The sequence below is a fragment of the Magallana gigas genome, chromosome 3 (genome assembly GCF_963853765.1).
Source record: "Magallana gigas chromosome 3, xbMagGiga1.1, whole genome shotgun sequence".
NCBI lineage: Eukaryota > Metazoa > Mollusca > Bivalvia > Ostreida > Ostreidae > Magallana > Magallana gigas.
In genome coordinates, this window is record NC_088855.1 from 39,727,832 (window position 1) to 39,751,348 (window position 23,517).

Below are 23,517 nucleotides of genomic sequence, written 5' to 3' on the forward strand. Positions count from 1 at the left end.
AACGGGAAAAGCTTTCAAGATGTATGTCTTATTTCACCATCTAGCGGTTATTTATATTAAACGATAATATTCAGAACAGAGTTATCGTTCGTGTTCAACCACGTGTAGAGTGGTTGAAAATATAAACATGGGGTTGCTTAATAAAATCATAGCCATGTTTGATGCTTGTGGTGTGCAATACCATGTTTTAAAAAAAAGTAGTGGGTGTCTGTTTTGCATTAAAACTTAGTATATCGAGCCATTTTCAAGGAACATTCTGCATAAAATGGTATAGTCTGTTTCACTATTGATGTTATTACTAGGTCAGGCGCGGATCGGAAATTTATCCTCAGGAGGGATCTCTTTTAAGCATGTTAGTTGTTGCAACAGCAGACAAAAACTCATTTTTGTATAGTCACATTTATTTCTAGAACACATTTTATTCACCAATTAATGAAGATAAAGTTTAAAATCAATAAACCTCTAGATTTTATATTTGACTACATGAACCTAGATCAGCTGTGAAATAGACTTTATACACGAGGTACGATTTTTACTGCGAAACTGAAAGGGTCAAATAAATCCACGTGGTCTAAAATTTGAATGACAATAACATTCGCAGGGGTGACTATTTCCTGTGAAATGTTACTGTTTCCGGGAGGGCAGTGCAACTTTTTCCGGTGGGATTCAGAACTTTTCATTGCAAAGTAATAAAATTATCTTATTTGTGACATAACGAAAATCTTATTCCAAAATGTAAAATATCGATTTGCACCATTTTTTCCATTTTTTTTTACCAAAACGTAGAGCTCCTAGGGTTGGGGTCATGCATTTCATAAATTATATTTCACTTCAGCTATAGATATTACACACTGAATTTCGTTGAGAGAACCCTAGTAGTTTCAGAGAAGAAGCTGAAAATGTTCAAATATTAACGCACGACAACAAACAAAAGATTACGTCAAAGGTGGTTTTATAATGTTTGCTTCATTTTATGATTCATACCAAATGAACCGGAAGTGAAATGTAGTATTTAAAAAATGCTTTTCTGCGATCAAGTGACGGGCTTATGGTACTAACTAAGTAATCAAAAAGAATAATTCAATCAAAAACTCATTCTAATTACTCTGAAAAACTCCAGTTTATTAAACAAAATTCCGTGAATTCTTTATTTATTAACATGTTTTAATCATATTGACTAATTCGTAAACTTTGTGAATATAGAATATACTTTGATACTATTTCAAACTGTTATTATCTATCACATTTAGTAATATCGGAAAAAATATCAAGATATATATCCTAACTTTACGTTACTGGCATAAAAACAATTAATAAAAACAAAAAGCAAGGAAACTGGCTTTGCATTAAGCTCCTAAGACATCACTCTAGTATCAGATTCCCACGATTGTATATCGATAAATTAATGGATTATTAATTAAAAATATTTGCACTTCCTCAATGTTTATATTTTAAATTAAAATTTCCATGCAGCAATATCAAGTTTTCAAAAATACTATAGTTTTCCCCAGAATTGGTACCAAACAAAATTTTTAAAAAGCGTAGTACATAAATTCAAAAATAACGATAATTTTGAACATATTTAAATTGAAAAATGACATACATAGACCACTACACCGAAAAATTAATGTTATATTAAGACTGGTAGAAAGGTACATCATAATTTGCATAAAAATGTCAGGCACGATGTTAGTACATGTTCACACGTCATGCAGTCTAAATATTCTCCATTGGCTTTATTACGCCGAAATCGCATTAAAGGACGCATGATCTCACACACTCTGTATAGATATTTGGTGTTTTGTCTTCTTCACTCTCAATGACGTCACAGTACACAGGGGACCTATCGTCTATTCTTAGTTGATCGTATACACGTGGTAGGTACAATTCTTTGACATAGTTAGACTGCTCCTGGCCTTGGGTATTTGGATCCTGGGTATTACGCCTTTAGAATAGAAAATGGAAAATAATTTCCACTTTGAATAGTCAAACTAAAGACGGCAGCAGATTGCAAAATAGAACAGAAGAAAATGTTTAAATCTCTATGATTTAATTTTGAAAACTGTGTTAAATATTCTTAATGAGAACCTTATGCTGAGCAAAAACGTTTATTTTTGTGTAATATTTTAACGTTTTATGAACATTGGAGCATCTAATTCGCTCGGTTGTCTATAACATCTACATGTATACTACTGAAATTATGGACTCGATTTTTTGTGCTCATGTTAATTATAATACCTGTAAATCGGGGTGAGAACTGACAATTGTTGTTTTAGGTTTTATAAACATTGTACCAAACTCAATTATGCCATTCGGGTCTAATTTATTTTCTATTAGCAAAAGTAAGTCCTAAAAATTTTAGTTTAAACCGGAATAAATTTAAACTTTGTAATCACCGGTACCAAGACTTGAGCTTCTGCTTTACATATATTTTTAGTAAAGGGAGAGGATCTATATTTTACGGTTTAAAAGAAATGTACGACAAAGAATTTGCTTTTCATTAATATATTCAGAATAAAAAGAGTTTTTATTGAACACAAAAACAGTCGCCTGAAGTTAAAAATTATATTTCTTTTCATAACAAAAATCTTCATTTATAATAAATTATTAACAAGATTTAATTCGTCACGGTCGCCATTTTGAAGTATTAGACCAGCTCATCTGCCAGGATTTTCTGGCTGCCATTCATGCAAAATTGATAGGTACAAAAAATATCCGTTCGCCACTTATTACTTAAATTGTATACTTGTGTATCCTAAACGATAATGAATTAACAAATCGATATAACCGTTTTTTTTAAATTAAAAATCATGGTATTTGAATTAAAACTGGCATAATTATATATATCCAAAGTCTCTTTTTCAATTAATAATAAAAAACTTTAAAACACTGTTTCAAAATATTTCGACCGTGTGACCGGTCTTCATCAGTCGGTGTTTATTTTATATATATATATATATATATATATATATATATATATATATATATATATATATATATATATATATTTATATATATATATCTTTGTTTAAATCGGAAATTAAGGTCAGACGACACGTTCCTAAATTTTATATAACATTTTCCAGGAATTTGTTAATGGTTTACTACTAATCTGACAAGCTTTCTTGCAAAAAATTAGAATACCTTACCAGGCATTTCTGCAAAATACTAGAGAATGCAATTTCCTATATAATCTTCTTGAAAATACATAATGATTTGAATTGCTGATATAAAAATAAACAAATAATACAGCACAGCGAAATTCACTATGTTGGGCCGGGCTTTGAGCTCACAACCTCTAGAACCTACGCTTCTGGCAGAGAGCGGCCATGGCTCTAACCACTCGGCCTTCTAGGCATATATCCATGTACAAGTAAATTTTAATGATTTAAAAAATCATTATAAAAATAATAATTTTTATTGGAACTCTTTATTACGAGGAGATACAAAAAAGATGCTTTAGGAACGTGTCGTCTGAACTTAAACACAAAGAAGCGCTAATCGATAAACGATGTTTCTTTATTCGGGTCTCGAGTCACCGATTAGAGTAGCACCACCAGTAAGAACCACTGTACAACTCGATCGACACCTGGCTGTATTATGACCCGATCGACACTATGGTGGTAGCCGTCTCTATGGTCAAAATAACCGAGCAAAGTCTAATCAACGTTTCAACGTTTATTAACTACAAGGATCTGAGAGTAATTTTGATACGGATCGGTGATATCGGGACGGCTGTTCAATTCCGACTAATGTACAAAAGAATTTCAACAATAAATAAAACAAAAATTATGTAACATAACACCTGAGTTAATCCCTAAGTAAATTACATAGCTAATTAATCCCCTTTGAACTATTTAATGCCTGTAAGTGATTCTTGCGGTGTAAAGATCACAAGTGAGGAAATTCAATTATCTTAAATTTTAAGACATTTGACATTTTTACTATCATGAACTTAGATAGAGTAATTGAGATTAATTAACACCTGAACCTAATAAAAGCATTTCCTAACTATAATAATATTCAAACCCTGGGAAAGTAATTTGATTAAAATCACTCTAAAATCTAGAAGAAGAAAAAAATAAATACAAGTAAAATCTTTGACACAATAGTAGGACACGTTATTAAACTCGGAGATCAGAGATTCCCTGGTTTATTTCAGCAAATACATGAAGTATTTCGCTAATAAAAAACATTTAAATATCGTGGATCACGTGACCATTATCTTTGGACACTGACCAATAGATAAAGAGTTATAGAAAACACTAAATTTAAAGATGATCTCTAAAAACATTCCGCTGACATCTGATCACATCTCGTTACTTTAACAAAGTTCGACTTTGTTGCTTAATATCGTTATGCGTTAACGTTTAAAATGATTGGGTTTGTGCTACGCTCAATCATTGGGTTCCAATAGGATTCGAGACGAGGAAAAAATGGAACAAGACAAAAAAAAAAGAAGAAGAAAAAAGAAAAGGCAGTGTAATATTTCTCCGAATAAAGTTTTGTAGCTTCCCTGCTACTAAAACCAAGTGGTTGCGGACTTTCTTCGAATTCTTTTTGCCATATGAAATTACATCCCTTAAAATTACGCTTTAAAAATAAACTCGGTATTTCTTGATTTATTTTTATTATGTGTTTGCACATGATTATATACTAAGAGTATATCGTAAAGTAAGAATTATTTTTACCTTTCTCTCAGATTCATAAAAAACAGCACAGCAGCTAAAGATCCCACGCTTGCAAATACTCCCAGCAAAATAGGCAGCCATAATATTTCTCCAGATCGGCTTCTTTCATACCGGAAAAAATCCTTGGCCCTGTTTTCTGAAAAAAAAATTGACAACATAAGTATTTGGCCGCAGATACACAGGTTTTTATACGATTTTCAAATATAAGTCTTTTATGTATTGTTTTTGGGCGACAGATGAAGCTTAAATCATGCTAGTATAGTGGATGTAAAAAATGTGGGGAGTTTTAATTGCTTGTCAACAATCTGTACGGTTCGCTGCAATATAATTATAGGATGTTTTATTATGTATAATTATAAATGCGTAAGTTTGAACATGGGGGTTACTTTTCGTCGTAAATGGGCATGGCAACGATTTTTCCCGATTAATATTGTTACAATCAACAACTTTGCTTCTATAATGCATTGCAAAATCGTTATCATTTTTAAGTTATTTGTAATAGAGTTTACCAGTGTCTTGGCCCCTAATCAAATTAGCCAGCCCCTTGTTCGAGATTTTGTTGGAAAGAACTTTTAATTCTCTACCACTTTTGTTATATATGTTTTAACAAAATATCAACTGATAAAAAGATACAGATCAAAACGTATGAAAGTTTTGAATAAAAATGTGTACCCAATTTTCGTGCTAGGCGAGCTACAAGAAATGGCGCCACTGGCGTAAAACAACATAATAGTCCAAAACTTCAAACTATAGACTACCCATCCTGAAAATGTCATAGTTATTTCTCTGATAGTTTCTGAGATCAGCTCTGCACAAAATAGGTTGTCAAAATGTACAAAATGGCCGATAAATCGGTACCGGAGGTGACAACAGGAAAAATCTCAAAAATGTATTAAGATTACATCAAGTCCCATCTTCTGTAAAAAAAAAAAATAGCTGAAATCAGTCGAATAGTTTTTGAGAAACCGTGTGCACAAAATTTGTTGAAAAAAATAATAATACCTAGACGCTCGTTGCGAGCAACAAGAGGTCTTCCGTTTGAAAACACCTTAAAAGGGCTATCAGGACATTTTTTTTTTCTCAACACTTTCTCAAATTCCAGTAAGCCTCTCTAAGGATTTCAGATATCTTCATATTAGAAAAAGGCGATGTTACTGTGATTTTTGATAGAATTCAAACAAAAATAATTAAAGTCCATTATTTCAGAGACAAATTTTGAATCGAAGCACAATTAAGGAAGAAAAAAGAGTCGGCACTCGGGGATTGAACCCATGCCGCTTGGACAAAAGTCTACTATTCTAATGTGGATCGATTTTTGAACAAAAATACATATTCTGCATTTATTAAAGCGTCTGCATTGTAATATGGCAGAAAAAATATTTAAAAACAAGAAATAATGAAAAATAAATGTTTCTACTTTCTTCCGGTGCCGACCGGAAGTGACGGCGGACGTTCGGATTTGCGAAATGCACTGCAGCTGAAGAATAACAATCATCACTGAAATGTTGATACAGAGAGCGAGAGAAGTAGGCAGTAAGATTACTGAATTTAAAATTCAATAATATTCCCAAAAATTGACTTACATTGCCTGAAATTTACTGTACATTAACTATACCTCACTGTACCTTTGACTGACTACCACTGTACCCCACTATACAGTCTTAATGAAGCACTGTACCCTCACTGTATGGCACTGTACAGAGAACTGACCAGCACTGTACCCCACTGTACGCCACTGTACCATTGATTTAAAATATTAAAATCTTTCTCAAAATCTTTCAGTTTTTTCTTTAATAATTACTTTTCTAATATATGTATAGCATTAACATTAGGAACATGAAGAAGAATGCATCAGGTCGTTAAATTTATTTAATGTTTTCTAATTTACTAATTTTCATCGTTTTTTAATGTTAGGATCACAAGATAATGATATGTTCTTTACGACATTTTTCTCATCTAGAAGATGAAAAATCTAAATTTTACATGCTGAACCTGATTTTTAAAAAAGTGCATGAATTTCATATAATTAATATGTTAATTTTGTAAACTGGCGGTCATAAGCATATAAAAATACATCTTCCTCACCAGCAAGGATACAAAACAAAGACCGCAGAACATTAACTGACAAGATTGGAAATATACAGCTAACGTCACCTGATACAGTCAAAACATTTCAAATGGGCGGGAACAAATTGACGCGGACGTCTGAGAAAAGACTGGATTGAAAATGTTGTTATAAGAAGCGAATTTTCAATCCACCTCAGCAATGTTAATTTGCTGTATAAGTTAATAGAAAAACATTTTATTTCATCAATAATAGTCATTTTATTTCATCAATAGTAATCGGATCCCCATCCGAGAGAGATCATACGCAGGGCAAAGCATATTGTCCGATGACTCGTCATAAGTCTGAAACCAAGTGGGGGCGATTTTGAAACGGGTTTATTCCCAGGGGAGAATAAATAATTCAAATTCCGATTTAATAAATTAATACATATATTATATCCAGATGAAAATTTTCGCTAGGCTAATTTATACGGATGTGCACGTTCATTGTTTATCTAACTATAATTAGAGAGAGAGAGAGAGAGAGAGAGAGAGAGAGAGAGAGAGAGAGAAATTTCATAGTGTTTTATAGTGTTCAGGAAATCAATATACAAGCTAAAGCAACATAATTATGTCAATAAACGCATGTATACATGCATGCGTGTTTCTATATAATTATGTGAATAAATACTAATCAGTCCTCCTTTTAAAGCCATGTAGAATAACGTTTTTGCATTGCTAAATGTTGTGTGCATACAATCATGGAGATGGCGGCATTTCTTTAATGCCGGCAAAGCGACCCAGTGAACTCTAATGCGGTCGTACTGCAGGGGCGGTTCGGCGGCATGTCTTTGATGCCGGCGATGCGTCGAGCGTCTGAATTAAGCAAACTGCTGACAGAAACGAGAACTTTATTTGTACTAAAAAAGCTGTTATTATTTTTATTTATGATAAAAATGAAACGGAAAACAATAAAAATCACTATTTTAAAGATAAAATCGTTAAAGAAAACAGAACAAGTTGCTGTCCTTTAAAAAAGGACTACAATACGTGGACCATTTGCATGTGTTTCCAACGAAAACGTGAAAGCCTTAAGATTATCAGAGATTCCACCGACTCTAGCCCTCTGCTTTTAACCACTAAATTTGTACGTTGCATTACGTATACATGTATGTATAGCCCCGACTTTTTATCTCAGAATTTAAATGATTCATACTTCTAAAATAATTATGATCTATCTATGAATAAGGTTTGCATAAATAGTATCAGGCATTCGGTGAATTCTACTATTTGCGCACACATTACGATTCGCACTACTTTGTTATCTATGCAGTGACAGCTTTGTGCAAATTAAAAATTTCATATTTTGATGCATTTTTCTTGAGACATAAACTTTTATACAGTGACATAATTATTCAATCATACTTAAATGCTTAAAAATTTAATCGGGAAGTTCTCTAGCCTCGCCTACTATAAAAGTAAAGTTAAGTTACATGTTTATTCGGAAAACAACAAATCATTGCAAATTATGCTATTTGATGCATGTTGTAGTTTCGGCATAACATTAACTTATTTCATAATACTGATAGTTAATATCACATGCCAATCATTTCTTTGAAAGGAATACTTTGTTTCTGTACTGTTTACCGACAACTTTGCAATTACAGCGCCTTTGAACTTATGTGTGCATATGTCACGGAATCCCGATTCAGATAAACGTGTGCTAGCCTGGTTCCCTGAGCTACCCATTACGCACAGGAACCAGGCTAGCTCATGCGCAGGATGAATTTTTCCCATAGCATCCGGTTTAACCTCGCTTATATATTTCCTGCGTGGACCTCAGGGTCCACGCAATTAGGGAAGAAAAAATAATCGGCACTCGGGGACGGAACCCGGGTCGCCTGGGCACAAGTCCAACACTCTAACGACTGATGTACGCGGACCCTCGCTTCAGAACTTTTGAGCTCAAAATCTCGGGAATGCTTGGATCGATTTTAAAACAAATTTCATATTCTGAAGTGTTTTAAGCGTCTCTATCGAATTAAAACATAAATAAATTTCAAGTCCAAAAAAGTGAAAAATTAGGGTTTGCATTCCCTTCCAGTGACAACCGGAAGTGACGGCGGACGTTTGGATATGCGAAGGGCACTGCGGCCGTTTACTCTCTACCATCTCTGAAAATTTGAAGGTTCTATCTTAAATACTTTTTGAGAAAAATCGTGAACAAGCAAAAACATAAAATCTTTAATATCTCGGTACCGGAAGTGACGACCAAATCCCATGTTCTTTTCTTACAAATTTTGTCATGAGTAAGATCTGAAAATTTCATGAAAATCAGCTGAAACATTTTTGAGAAAACGTGACAGAAAAAAAAACAATAATAATAATAGTGAAAACGAAAGCAATAACAAGAAGGTCTTCCGTTGGAAACGGAAGACCTTAATAATAGTGAAAAAGAAACAAAGCAATAACAAGAAGGTCTTCCGTTGGAAACGGAAGACCTTAATTAGATACGACCTCGTTACGAGTAACGAGTAGGTCTTCCGTTCAATTTTTTTAAACTATACGATAAGAATATTAATGAAATTTCAGAATTCCCCCTCAACACCTTCCTTTTAGATAATTTATACGATTGTCAAGATCCTTACAATGCTTAGCAAAGTGTTTTGCTTTTTCACATACAGCACATTAAAAATTTAAGATTTTAGTCCCCTAAATTCCCGAAAAAGGTCATCAATGGGTGTGGCAATGAGTTTTACAAACTGATATTGTTACGATCAACAATTTTGCTTCTATAATGCATTACAAAGTCTGGATCGTTTTTAAGTTATGTGTAAGAGATTTTACGAGTGTCTTGGCGCCTAATTTAAGGGGCAGCCCCTTTTTTAGTTCATTCAAAACGTCTAACGATTACTAACATTTTTTGTTCTTATACCTATTATAATTGTTGATCATTTTTTAAATACAAATGGTTGAATAGTTAAGGGGCCAGCCCTTTAGATCCTTAATTGGGACATACCGGTATATATATATATTGGTGTTTCAATCAGTGGAATCGATTAGTATTATCAATACAGAGATTTTCTCTTTTACAATGCTTATCAAAATATGTCTCCTACTCTAGATAAATTGCGTCAAAGTTTAAGTACTTTGGCCCCTAAAAATCCCTAATTACGTTATAAATGGGCGTGGAAATAATTTTGTTTTTACTGATAGACATTGTTACGATCAATGACTTTGCTTCTGTAATGCATTACAAAATCTTTATCATTTTTAAGTTATTTGTAAAAGAGTTTAATAGAGTGCCCGGACCCCTAAAAAAGGAAGCAAGACCCTTTTGTTGATTTTGTTGGGAAGAACTTTTGATTCGCTACCATTTTTGTTATGTATGTTTAAACAAAATATCAACTAATAAAAAGATACAGATCAAAACGTATAAAAGTTTTGAATAAAAAATCGTACCAACTTTCGTGCCTAGGCAAGTTTCAAGAAATGGCGCCACTAGCGTAAAAAAAACATAATAGTGCACAACTTCAAACTATAGACTTCCTATCCTGAAAATTTCATAGTCATATCTTTGACAGTTTCTGAGATCAGCTCTGCACAAAATTGGTCGTAAAAATGTACAAAATAGCCGATAAATCGGTACCGGAAGTGACGACAGAAAAAAATCTCAAAACTGTATGAAGTATGAAAATCATGTCCCATCTTCTGTGAAAAAATGACTGAAATCGGTGAAATAGTTTTTGAGAACTCGCGTGCACAAAATTTGTGGGAAAAAAATAATACCTACATACGATCTCTTTACAAGTAACGAGTAAGTCGTGCGTCCGATTTTTTTTTTATTTTAAATGATACCATGAAATATCGATACGATTTCCCAAATAACCCCCCCCCCCCCAAAAAAAAAGTTTAAGATATTGAATAAAAATCTCTAATTACGTCAAACATGGGCCTGACGTGACTTTTTCAAACAGATATTGTAGCAATCAACAAATTTGATTCTATAATGCATAACAAAATATTTATCGTTTTTAAGTTATTCGTAATAAGCTTTACGAGTCTCTTAATCCCTAATTAAAGGGTCCAGCCCCCTTTTTTTATTTTATTGGATAAAACTTTTGATGCTCTACTACTTTTGTTCTATATGACTTAACAAAATATCAACTGATAAAAAGATACTGATCAAAACGTATGAAAATTTTGATTCGAAACCTGAACCCCATTTTCGTGCCTTAGCGAGCTTCAAGGAATTGCGCCACTGGTGCAAAATAACTATAAAGTGCACAACTTCAAACCATGGTCTACCTATCCTGAAAATTTCAAAGTCATATCTCTAATAGTTTCTGAGATCAGCTCTGCACAAAATTGGTCGTAAAATATTACAAAATCGACCGTTAATCCGGACCGGAAGTGAAGACGACAAAAATTCAAAAACATATAAAATTCAGATAATGTCCCATAATCTGTGAAAAAATTGTCGAGATCGGTTGAGAAGTTTTTGAGAAATCGCGTGCACAATATTTGGGGAAAAATAATACATGTAATAAACAGTACGAAAACAATATGGTCTTCCGTTTCCTCATCCGGAAGACCTTAATTATGATAACTAAATAACAATCTCGTTACGAGTAGGTCTTCCGTTCAATCTTTTAAACGATACGATTAAAATTTCAATGGAATTTCAGAATTTCCCCTCAACCCCTCCCTTTCAGATAATGTTTACAGTTCTTTTAAATGCTTAACCAAGTGTTTTGTTATTTTCAGATACAGCACATTAAAGATTTATGATTTTAGTCCCCTAAAATCCCTAATTACGTCGTCAATGGGTGTGGCAATCAGATTTCCAAACTAATATTGTTACAATCAACAACTTTGCTTCTATAATGCAATACAAAATCTTGATCGTTTTTAAGATAAGTGTAGACTTTACGAGTCTCTTGGCCTCTAATTCAAGGGGCCAGCCCCTTTTTCTTGAGTTTATTCAAAAGATCTCACAAATACTAACATTTTCTGTTCTTTTTTGTTCACCTATCTAAAATTGTTGTTCATTTTTGAGATACAAATGATTGAATGTTTTAGGGGCCAACCCTCTACATCATAAATGGGGACAGACATTGGTGTTTTGATTAATGGAATCGATTATATTAGAATCATCAATGCAAACATTATCTCTTCTACAATGCTTAACAAAATATGTCTCCTTTTCGTAATATATTGCGTCAAAGATTAAGTAGTTTGGCCCCTTAAAAATCCCTAATTACGTAATAACTGGGCGTGGCAATGATTTTTTTCTGATAGATATTGATACGATCAACAACATTGCTTCTATAATGCATTACAAAATCGTTATCGTTTTTAAGTGATTTGTAATAGAGTTTACAAGTGTCTTGGTCCCTAAAAAAAAGGGCCAGCCCCTTGTTCTTGATTTTGTTGGAAAGAACTTTTAAGGTTTTACCACTTTTGTTCTACATGTCTTAACAAAATATCAACTGATAAAAAGATACAGATAAAAACGTATGAAAAACTTGATTCAAAATTCGTTTTCGTCTGATTTGTATTTTTTATGATACGACGAAACATCGATACTCTCTGCCAAATCTGAAATCTTTTTAAACAAGGTTTTTGTGTCGGGACCGGAAACGGACGAACAGAAATCATTGATGGAAATAAAAGATGGTATTTCTTGTACATTTGCCTAGTGTACATCACTGTTTGTCAGGCTAGATGAAACACCTAAGAAAGTCTGTTAAACTTGTTAAAAACATGAATTGTTTGAACCCTTCCGGTGAGTACTGGAAGTGACGGTTGACAATATAAAACCCATTTAACAGATTTTCAATCAATTGGCTATTATTCATAAAAGGGTCGTGTTTCAATTACTTACTGTGACTAAAAATCACGCATGTATCAAATTTGTTCAAAAGGAAAGCTACCTAAGATATTTGATATAACTCACCTAAGTAGAATATGTTTGCTTAGTTAACATAGATAAGATTTTATACTGACCTGTTCATTCCTTGTAAAATAAATAAAATAACGGAAATAATATTTTAAGTGCTTCCGGTGACGACCGGAAGTTACGACGAATCAAACAAAATAATGTAAACACAGATACATACATAGGGCTATCATTCCACAAAGTTCGGTAGTTCAAGTCGTCTCCGTTTGTGAGATCTCTTGTCTCCTTCTCTAGATATAATGCGTCAAAGTTTATGTACTTTGGCCCCTAAAAATCCATCCCTAATTACGTAATAAATGGGCGTGGCAATGATTTTTTGATGAATATTGTTACGATCAACAACTTTGCTTTTATAGTCCATCACAAATAAGTATAAGCATAAGCAAAAATAAACAGTTTCTAACCACAAACACATTCATTTTAGGTCTAAAACTGGAATTTTTACTTCAACATTTAAAATGTAAACAAAAGCTTTGTTTACATAGCGAGGAATTTTAAGCTCTGTAACTCGCTTATAACTCAACAAATGACACTCAAATCTTGGTTGCCAATTAAAAATGCCTTACTGAAGCATTATAAACATTAAAATCGGAAGAACAAAAAGTTTTTGACCAAAATCATGACCCTGCCCCTTTAATTTGATTCCTTTGCAAATTATAGGGGGGGGGGGGGGTGATTTTTGACGTTAATAGGATTCATTATTTCATTTGGTACGCTAATTATAAACAAAAATGAACTGTATATACATGTACTTGATGACTTTTATAAAATCGTTCCAAAACATACCATCAACGTCGATGGCACCCGATGAGACAATTGATGTATCTAAAAGAAGGTCAAATGTACTTATGTTTTACATTTCAGTTTGATTTTATCAGTCGACACATATTTCAGTTTGATTTTATCTAAATTTGGACAGTCACTATCTGACATAGCCAATCTAATTAAAATTAGATCTTCGATCCGCTCACTTAGTGTAGCGATCATACGTGAGCAGATCTTAGATCTATTTTCAATCAGATTGCTGATATAGCTTTTTTTAATGATAATCATTCATATGTTCAATTGTAAACTAAATAGTGCTCTTTTTACGTTATCGTATAATATTATATAAAAACAAATATTTTACAATGTAGATAAAAAATCGAGTCCTAATAATTTATCACTTCCAGTAATTTCGTACTACATGTAATATCTTAAAACTGCTGCTGCATTTTGAACAGTGCTTGCAGTTCAATCTTGCATATCTGATTTTTAAGATCAATTCTATGTAAGAATCAAACTTCGGTGGCCACGCATAGTCACAGATTTAAGTAAAAAGCCATACACCATTTATTTGTTGGTAACAAAGGGTAAAGATGTAAAAATAACATTTTAATGTTTATTTGAAAACATATTGTGAGGGGTTTCCAGGGTAGAATGTATTATCAAAAATAGTTGTTTTTGGGTTTTTTTAAAAGAACGAAAAATATTCATGGAGAAAGGCAAAGGTTTAAAGCATTTCCACGTTTACTAAACAGAATTTTAAAGAGACAGGACAGCTAAAATAATATGTGAATAACTTCAGATTTACCCATTGTACCGTTCGGAAATATGAAATAACGTTGATTGTAATAGTTGAAATACACAAAGAGTCCTTTCACATACCTAATTAACGTAATTATGAACTTACGGAAATTTAAGGGTCGTACAAACCGGAATAATCTTATATCGTTTATTTGTACCCCGTGGGCTTTGATTGACAGTAATTGACACATGCTGAAAACTACAAGATCCTCGTCCAACTTCGGTCATCATGGTAAACGAGGTTAAAGGGACTCTCTAAACGGAACACATCGTCACTTACTCGATGATTTGTAAATGAACGTAGGTTGTAGCAACTCCTATGATAAACACAAATATACAACGTATTTTTATCAACAAACATGTCCAGGAGAATCTTCGCGAGACCTGCATGTGTTTTGTTTACAGTACACACGCATGCATAATAGTATAGAAGGCTGAACCCCGTAACACGTTGAGATGTAAATATGATATAGGTTATACGTAATTATTCATTTTAATGAAACAATTAGATTAATTTCATGGAGAACTTTGTAATTTTCCGAAAGTTTATACATTCATGAGTAGTACAAAAATACCGAACCCGATCGGAAATTTTTTTCAAGTCGGTTTGTCGCTTTAGAAATATTTCTCTTTATTTGATTTTAATAAAAAGTGCTCATCATGGATTTTTTGTAAACGCTATTGTGCTTGTGCAATTAAGAATTCAAATATAAAATATTGAGAATCGTTGCTATGTTAACAAGCTAAAAAATAAGGTAAATTATAATACCAGTCATTTTTGAATGGATATTATTCATAAAATTAATAAATATATAAAATCAATTGGTAAGATTAAAAAATTAAGTATGCTCTAAACTTTAATGACATTGAGAGTTTTCAAAAGTGATAATTTCTGTGCGATTTTCTTCCAACTTAAATTTCCATAGCAAAGCTTTTTGTGGTATCATATTATAAAACTTTAGATATATTTTTACAAGTTCCAACTTAAACAACAACTAAAAATTCCAAAATCAGAAATTAAAGCATACCAAAATCACCTTCATTTCCTCATTATTTTCTGGCATTGTTACCATAGCAATGGATGTCAATTTTCAAATAAAATATTAATTGCATGGACATTGATAAGGATGTGAAAATTCAATAGTTTCTCGTTTCTGCTTATAAGAAAAAAACCTGCAAAAAAATTGATTAAAAAAATTGTTTTTATGGTAACATTTTAAAAGTATGGGTTTCTTCATCAATTTTCTTATATAATATAAGAATTAAAAATAGGACAAAGGCTGTTTTATGTCTTTGATAGTTTACTTTAGTTGGCAAAACCTACTAATATAATGGCTTCAAAGTAGGTCAGATTTGCTATTTTTCAATCTTTAGCCTCAGTTACCATGGCAACGGTTACCCCAAGCAACCCACTTTTAGTGTCTATTTGCTTTTTACACCATGATGTGTCCATGTATTAAATATAAGGTAAATTGGTGACTATGCGTTACTCTTATTAGTCTTTGATTCTTACATAGAATTCAATTTGATATTAAAAGATTGTAACTCTATAGTTACAAATCATGCGATGATAATAATTACATATCTGACGGTTTTGAAGAGCCAGAGTAAGATCTATTCAAGTTGTTCCAAAGAATGGTATTTTTAACACGCTGGACATTAGAAATCAAATTAATCCGGATTGTCAAAAAGTTCAATTTTATGAGTAAAATTGGTTTTAAATACAAAATGTATTTATTAAATGAATTATTATTGACATAACAACCGATAATTGTATTAAATTATGGAATTAGGCTCTGACAAAGTTTGACTTTTAGCAAAACAGAGGAAATTCGGACTAAATTTTTCAAATTTTGTTTTCCACTAAAATATTTTTGGTAGTTCTATAATATTAAAAGTTAAGATTTTATTTGTTAGTCAACATAATTTTGCATATTTTCTGTTGGTTTTATCTTGCTTTTTCGTTAAGATAATTGTATGGCACACACTACAAACATATTGAAAAACGCTTAAAAATGATAAAAGACACCATATCTCAAAATTTTGATCATTGACCTCATATAAATTTTATGCCAGCAGAGAAAGGTCAATATACTTAGTTTAATACTATAAATGCTTTAGCATTATCATCATTCAGTTTTTTGTTATATTGAATCAAAAATGGGTAGTAATTTGAAAACTGATAGAGGAAATTCGGACTAGAATATCTATTAAAAAATGTGAATAAAAACTTAATGCTTTGTATCTATTTAAAGTCACTGCCATTCATAAACTGTATTTCATTTTTTAAAGAGTTAAGCAAATTGTATTATTTTCACAATTAAGAAAATCTCAATCATAGTGTAAAATTTTTATGGATTTTTCTTAAATTTTCAAAAAATATTCAATGGCCATTAACTCAAAAAGTAGGTCATTGACCTACGTTTTTGAAAGTAAAGAACAACACTACCATGTAAGGTCAATAACACACAATAGTTGCTTTTTCATTATCATCAGTGGAATTTTTTTCCATTCTGAGTAAACGTCATCCTTAACACCAAAATAGAGAATATAATGCCATCTTCCTAACCGTATTAACGAAAATCAAGTGGTGGTTGCTGTGTTCGATAGAAAAGTGCATAAAATGTGTGTGCATCTATTTTGCCTACATACGGAACATACCCGCTGTGTAAATATAGTCGTCTACATTATGTGTCTATCTTTAGAAATGCGAATATTCAATTCTCCTTCCCATATAGGGAATAATCTTTCTTTTTTGCAACAACTTCTTTGAATATATAACTCTGTATTTAAATACAACCTGTTGTAGTTGTCTTCTTTGAGCATTCCCCGGTTGAGGCGTTGCAAATGTCACACCGACATTTCTCTGAGCATTGTATTCCATGAAATCCTAGAGGACACGGTCTAACACATTCCGGACCAAAGGAGTTATAGCATGCTAATAAAGAAAAACGCCAAACACCACTTTATCAAAAGATAACAATTTTTAAAACACATAGTTATCTTTGTTATGCATATCTTCACCTTTTAAATCAGTAATAATCTTCTCGTACATGTGCATATAACAACGATACACACTTGAAACATAAAACTAATAGTAACCAACCATGACATTTATCTCCGATTGTTCTATAGTCGGCACAACATTTTTTTTCTTTTCTTGAAAACAAAATATAAAATTAATGAAAAAATGTGTTTTCATTTTAAAAGTCAACATATTAAAGGATTTTGTAGACCATTTATTTCTAAACAAGAAATAACTTTGTCTTACCCTCCATGAGTATCGCACTGCGGGTCAATAGGATTTAAATATCCCTTACAATCGATGCAACAGTGAGCAAGAAAAAGTAAAATCCAAAAATCTGTCATTTGGCACAGTTGGTAGTGCTAATGCTTTATGACTGATAAGTTGCTAAGCGGAAGAATTTCATTAAAAAATCACATGATAGTGAACTTCCTTGTTTTTTGCCATTCTTTTCTCTCTCTCTCTCTCTCTCTCTCTCTCTCTCTCTCTCTCTCTCTCTCTCTCTCTCTCTCTCTCTCTCTCTCCTTAATTATTAGTTCACTTACAGTTTAAATTTCTTTTGTATTTTGTTATGCACTAACTATTTTACAAATGAAAGTGAAAATGAAAATTGGTGCCGTAATCAAGATTATAAAATATTGTATTAGAATTGAACATTTTGTAAGAGTTGACGACGAAAATTTATTGAATTCTGTTATTGAAATGAAATCTTTAACAGACAAAACCCTTTTTAAGAGGAAACTTACGATTATCTGCAAAAGAGACGTAAATTGGACATTATTACAAGTACTGAAAAACTGCCAAAATATTTATGCAAATAAACAACGATGTTTAAAAATGAAAAAAAATACTTAAGTGGTTTTGTTGTGAATATTCAATATACGTGAATGTAAAAAGATAACATGCAAGTCAATATGAAATGAAGCGATTTATTTAGAACCAACTTTTGCCGCATTAGACAATTTACCGTGTGCTAACGATCTCCGATCCTCATCCATGTTCGATAACTCTAAATTATCCGATTTTATTTTTATTCGTACCATAAATCTGCATTTATATAGACTAGTCTTCTTGTTATTTAACGAAATGCTTGGTTCTCCACGGAGATTTACTACACATAGGTAAAGGGGTTTGAGCCACCGATGCACCGGTATTACACGCAGCACTGTTAAAACAATGCTTTTTTAAAGGGGCATGGTCACGATTTTGGTCAAAAATTATTTTTCCGATTTTATTATTTACAATGCTGTAGAAAGGCATTTTTAATAGGCAACAGATATTTGAGTATCATTTGTTGAGTTATTAGCGAGTAACAGGGCTTGAAATTCATTGCTGTGTAAACAAAGCGTTTGTTTACATATTAAACGTTGAAGTAAAAATTTCAGTTTTAAACCTAAAACGAATGTTTTATATGTTAGGAACTGTTTATCTATGCTTAAAATAAATAGATAGACAAATAAGCTGGAAAAATATTTTTTAACTGGTAAACTGAACCTATGTAAACAAAAACAGGGCACGGGCCTTGTTTACATGACAAAGACTTGTGAGCTCTTCATCTTGCTTAAACTCTACGAATGAGTCTCAAATTTTATTTGATCATTAGAAATGCATTTCTAAAGCATTGTAAATAATAAAAACATAAAAATAGAATTTGACCAAAATCGTTACCATGCCCCTTTAAGGCTGACGATGAAAATATCAGCGGATTTAAACATTCATAAAACGATGCATCTGTTATTACAAACTACAGTGTATTACAAACATGTAAAGCTATATTATCATGATATAAATGTGATATTAAATGAAACAGTATTATATGCTACTTTGTATGACACTAAGTGTGTTCCCCTGAATTGACAGTCACGTGATATGTGTTGATAATTCTCCCGAATGGAGGTCATAAACAAATTTCAATATTACAAGAGCATTCCCTTATTTGAATTAAAATTTTAAATGATACATGTAATTAAATTCTACTCTTCTTGTCAATTCTGAAAAATGCTGCTGCTTTGCACAGAGTCCATCTTTTATTAGAATAAATATAAAAGAAACGAGCTCCTGTTGGAATTTATATGACCTTCGCTTAATATTTTACGTATTTATTAATTCATTCTATAGATTTCATCAAAGCAGCAGCACTTTTTAATAGATTAAACAGTTCCTTTATTTATATTTAAAAGATCGTAATTATCTATTAGGTGTATGCCCTGTAAAAGTAGATTTAGATAGGCTTCCCGATGTCAATTAAACACATAGAACTTGTACATTAAACACACTAATAATACACGCTCTAAAAATATTCACATGTCGAATCAAAATAAGCATAATGAATAAGATTTATTGGTATAATAATTGTTTTAAGATCATGCTCTATTCATTTATAAAATGAATTTTCCATGTTAGAAAATCGGTTGATCCGCCTCTCTCTACACAAAGTCAAAATTTACAGTATGATTATGATGTCACACCGACAACTGCACTGCGACAGTCAGTTATTATATCGTTGTTGGACTATATATATATATATATATATATATATATATATATATATATATATATATATATATATATATATATATATATATATATATATATATAACTTTGGAACTGTTCATTTTCTTTTTCTTTTTTTGAAACTTTGGAACTGTTCATTTTCTTTTTCTTTTTTGAAACTTTGGAACTGTATATACATATATATATATAATCAAAAAATAATGTAATAATTATGTAAAATTACCAGAAAATCCCGACAAGAAAATCATGAGAGATTTGAAACGCCTTTGCAAAAAACATAAACATTTGTTGAAAGAAAAGGAACTGGACTATCTTACAGATTTTGAAATGAAAACTAGTCATTTTTTATGGACTTCCTAAAATACATAAAAGTAATCATATTAAAACCGCTATCAAAGATCAGAATCAAACATATATTACTACTACTGAACCCTTGGATCTGAAGCTTCGACCAATTGTTGCAGGCCCATCATGCCCAACACATCGACTGAGCAACTTTGTGGACATTTTACTTAAGAATATATGTGAAAAAGTCCCTAGTTACATTCGGGATAGCATGGATTTCCTCAACAAAATTCCTGAAACAACAGACCCAAATTCTCTCCTAGTAACATTTGATGTTACTAGTTTATATACAAATATTCCTCATGATTTTGGATTACAAGCTATAAAATTTTGGATAGAAAAACACCCAGAGCTTATTCCGAGAGACTTTTCACCAGACTTCATTTTAGATTCAATACAGTTTATTTTGGAAAACAATACGTTTCATTTTGATGGAGATTTTTACAAACAAATCAAGGGCACTGCAATGGGGACAAAAATGGCGCCCACCTACAGTATTTTAGTAATGGGATATTTTGAGGAAATTTTGTATCTAAAAGTTGAAAAGGAACTAGACCAAAAAATTAGTGAACACCTTAAACATTCCTGGAAACGATATTTAGACGACTGCTTCATTTTCTGGGAAGAATCCGAGAAGGACCTTCATGATTTTCACAGTTTACTTAACACTTTAAATCCAAATATTCAATTCACCATGGAATTCAGTGACTGTTCTATTTCATTTCTGGATATTATGGTTTTAAAAAACCAATCAAAAATTTCAACAGATGTTTATTACAAAACCACGGACACTCATCAGTATCTAAATTTTAAATCCTGTCACCCTACGCACACCAAAAGAAATATCCCGTACAATTTATCAAGAAGAATTTGCACTATTGTTAGTGAAGAAAAAACCAAAGATCAAAGATTGATGGAATTAAAAATGTATCTAAGTGCTCAATATTATCCAGAAAAACTAATAGATTCGGCCATAGAAGAAGCAAAGAAAATACCACAGAATATACTCAGAACAACCAGAAAAAAGGAAAAAGATCCATTTTTAATTCCTTTTGTTACAACCTACAATCCCAAACATTTTAATATATTTCAAGAAGCAAAAAAGAATTTTTCTATCATTGAGCGGGATCAAGAACTTCAACAACTAATTAAAAAATCTGACCTACTCCATAGCCAAAGACATCCACCAAATCTGAAGAAAATGTTAACAAGAGCTAAATTTCATTCAACACCAGAAAAATATGTTGTTTCCAAATGCGGAGATTCAAGGTGCGGCACGTGTCCTTATCTAAAGACAGGAGATTCGATTTCTTTTAAATGTGGCAAGATTTTTTATGTTAATGAAAATCTGTCGTGCAAATCCAAAAATCTGCTTTACTGTATTACATGTAACCACTGTGGCGAAGATTACATCGGCCAAACTGGAACACAACTTACCGCCCGCATGCGCGTCCATCGCCAGCAGATCAATGATCCCAGTACCAGAAACACCCCATGCAGTGAACATTTTGACAGATGTGCTAAGGGAAATTATGAAGTATTCCCATTTCATAAACTTAAAACCGATTCAACCGCCATGAGACTTGTGAAAGAGAACTATTTTATTAAATTATTTTCCCCAAAACTCAACAAACATTAAATATTTGTATATATAATTATCTTTATTCTAACCTGTCTTTGTATTTGTAAATTTATTGATGTCGTTATGATCATATTTTGTCTAATTCAGTTTTCCCGAACTTTAACGTTTTTTATTGTATTATGACGTCATGGATCTATTCCTTCCCTGAAAAGACTCGTTACATCATGACGTCATAGTAAACGTTTCTAAGGAAAACAATTTCATAACTTATGTACGTTCACCTGAAGAAGGATGTAAATCCAGAAAGCGCTAGTGAATAGAAACTTTGGAACTGTTCATTTTCTTTTCCTTTTTTGATTATTTATACTGTGTGATATCACCTTTCACTCATTTTGGATTATATATATATATATATAAACACAAAAATAAGTCCAATGCTCAAACAACTTTTATCTATAGCGCTTTCGCTCTACCGGGCTCTTCAGTAGTCTACTGAAGAGCCCGGTAGGGCGAAAGCGCTATAGATAAAAGTTGTTTGAGCATAGGACTTATTTTTGTGTTTATTCATCCCCGGTACCAAGAAAACAAAACAAAGTAAACAAGAACATTATGACGTCAATCTCGTGACGTTAGGTAGGCAACGTTATACAAACCAACTGTTGAAGACGTGATTTTGACGTCAAAACATAGTAACGTCAAAACATTATACAGTGCATAAAAAGAGTCAACACAATTATAATAATAAAAGTCCAGTGTCTCTTGTACATAATTATATACATGTTTATATACATGTATATATATGCAGATGTTAAAAATACATAGTATTAAGAATTTAACTTAGGTTTCAACAGTTTAACAAAATGATTTTCTTTAGCTTTACGCAATTGTTCATTGTTTTCTTTCACTTTATAAAAAGGGAAAATATAAAACATTCCCTTTCCGCATATATCGAAATGGCCGATGCATGGTGTGTTCCTCACAGATGGGTCTCTAATATGCTGCTTGTGGACGCGCACGCTATCCGTGAGTTTGGTTCCAGTTTGTCCTATATAGTTGTCACCACAAGTAGGGCATGTCATGCAGTAAATCATAAATAGATAAAAGTTGTTTGAGCATTGGACTTATTTTTTGTGTTTATATATATATATATATATATATATATATATATATATATATATATATATATATATATATATATATATATATATATATATATTTATCTCATACGTGTGGTGTATATTACCCGTGTGATAAACCTTTGCTATATCAAACGGGTGATGCTTTATCAAATACTTCCGGTCCGAACTATTTTTGACACAACCCCGCGCTTCAACGCTTCAGTGACCTATTTTCGAAGATTTGCTAGTACTTTCAACATAACTATATCTACTACAAAAATTAATATAAAATTTGTTTTCATTGTCAAAGATTTAAATTACAAATATGAAGGAAAACACATAACTGCGTAGCACGGGCGTCGGAACCGGGGGGCTTTTTTTGCAAAGTTTATCATAACCGTAACCACAAGACCCTTTTTTCTTATTTGTCAAAATTTTTGATAAGTTTAGCCCACTTTCAACTTTCAATTTGCGTTGTGAAGTTTATAAAACTGCAGATAACGTTAACTATCAAGGAGTTCATCCTGACGACGCGATGAAAACAGAGCGCTCTGGTTGTGTTTATATACAAGAACTTACCGAAATAATGTTTCATAAGACTTTTATTCCACCACCAGTAAGCATCCTTATTCACTATTTTCAATTTCGAATCATAAGGCTAGCCTAGT

General features: G+C 32.0%; 1 protein-coding gene across 2 annotated transcripts; it reads right to left on the reverse strand.

Annotated features, from left to right (window-relative positions):
- Positions 1 to 364: 364 nt before the first annotated feature.
- LOC136273949 (N-acetylglucosamine-1-phosphodiester alpha-N-acetylglucosaminidase-like) lies at positions 365 to 17,677 on the reverse strand. Of its 2 annotated transcripts, XM_066079730.1 has the most exons (5): positions 17,537 to 17,659; positions 17,372 to 17,424; positions 17,066 to 17,203; positions 4,692 to 4,827; positions 365 to 1,945 (listed from the first exon to the last, which is right to left on the reverse strand). In XM_066079730.1, the coding sequence occupies exons 1-5, from the start codon at positions 17,632 to 17,634 to the stop codon at positions 1,756 to 1,758; spliced, it is 615 nt and encodes a 204-aa protein (XP_065935802.1). In that variant the 5' UTR covers positions 17,635 to 17,659; the 3' UTR covers positions 365 to 1,755. The 2 variants fall into 2 exon arrangements, with proteins under 2 accessions (XP_065935802.1, XP_065935803.1); XM_066079731.1 differs by lacking the exon at positions 17,372 to 17,424 and having other exon boundaries at positions 17,537 to 17,677.
- Between the last annotated feature and the right edge of the window lie 5,840 nt (positions 17,678 to 23,517).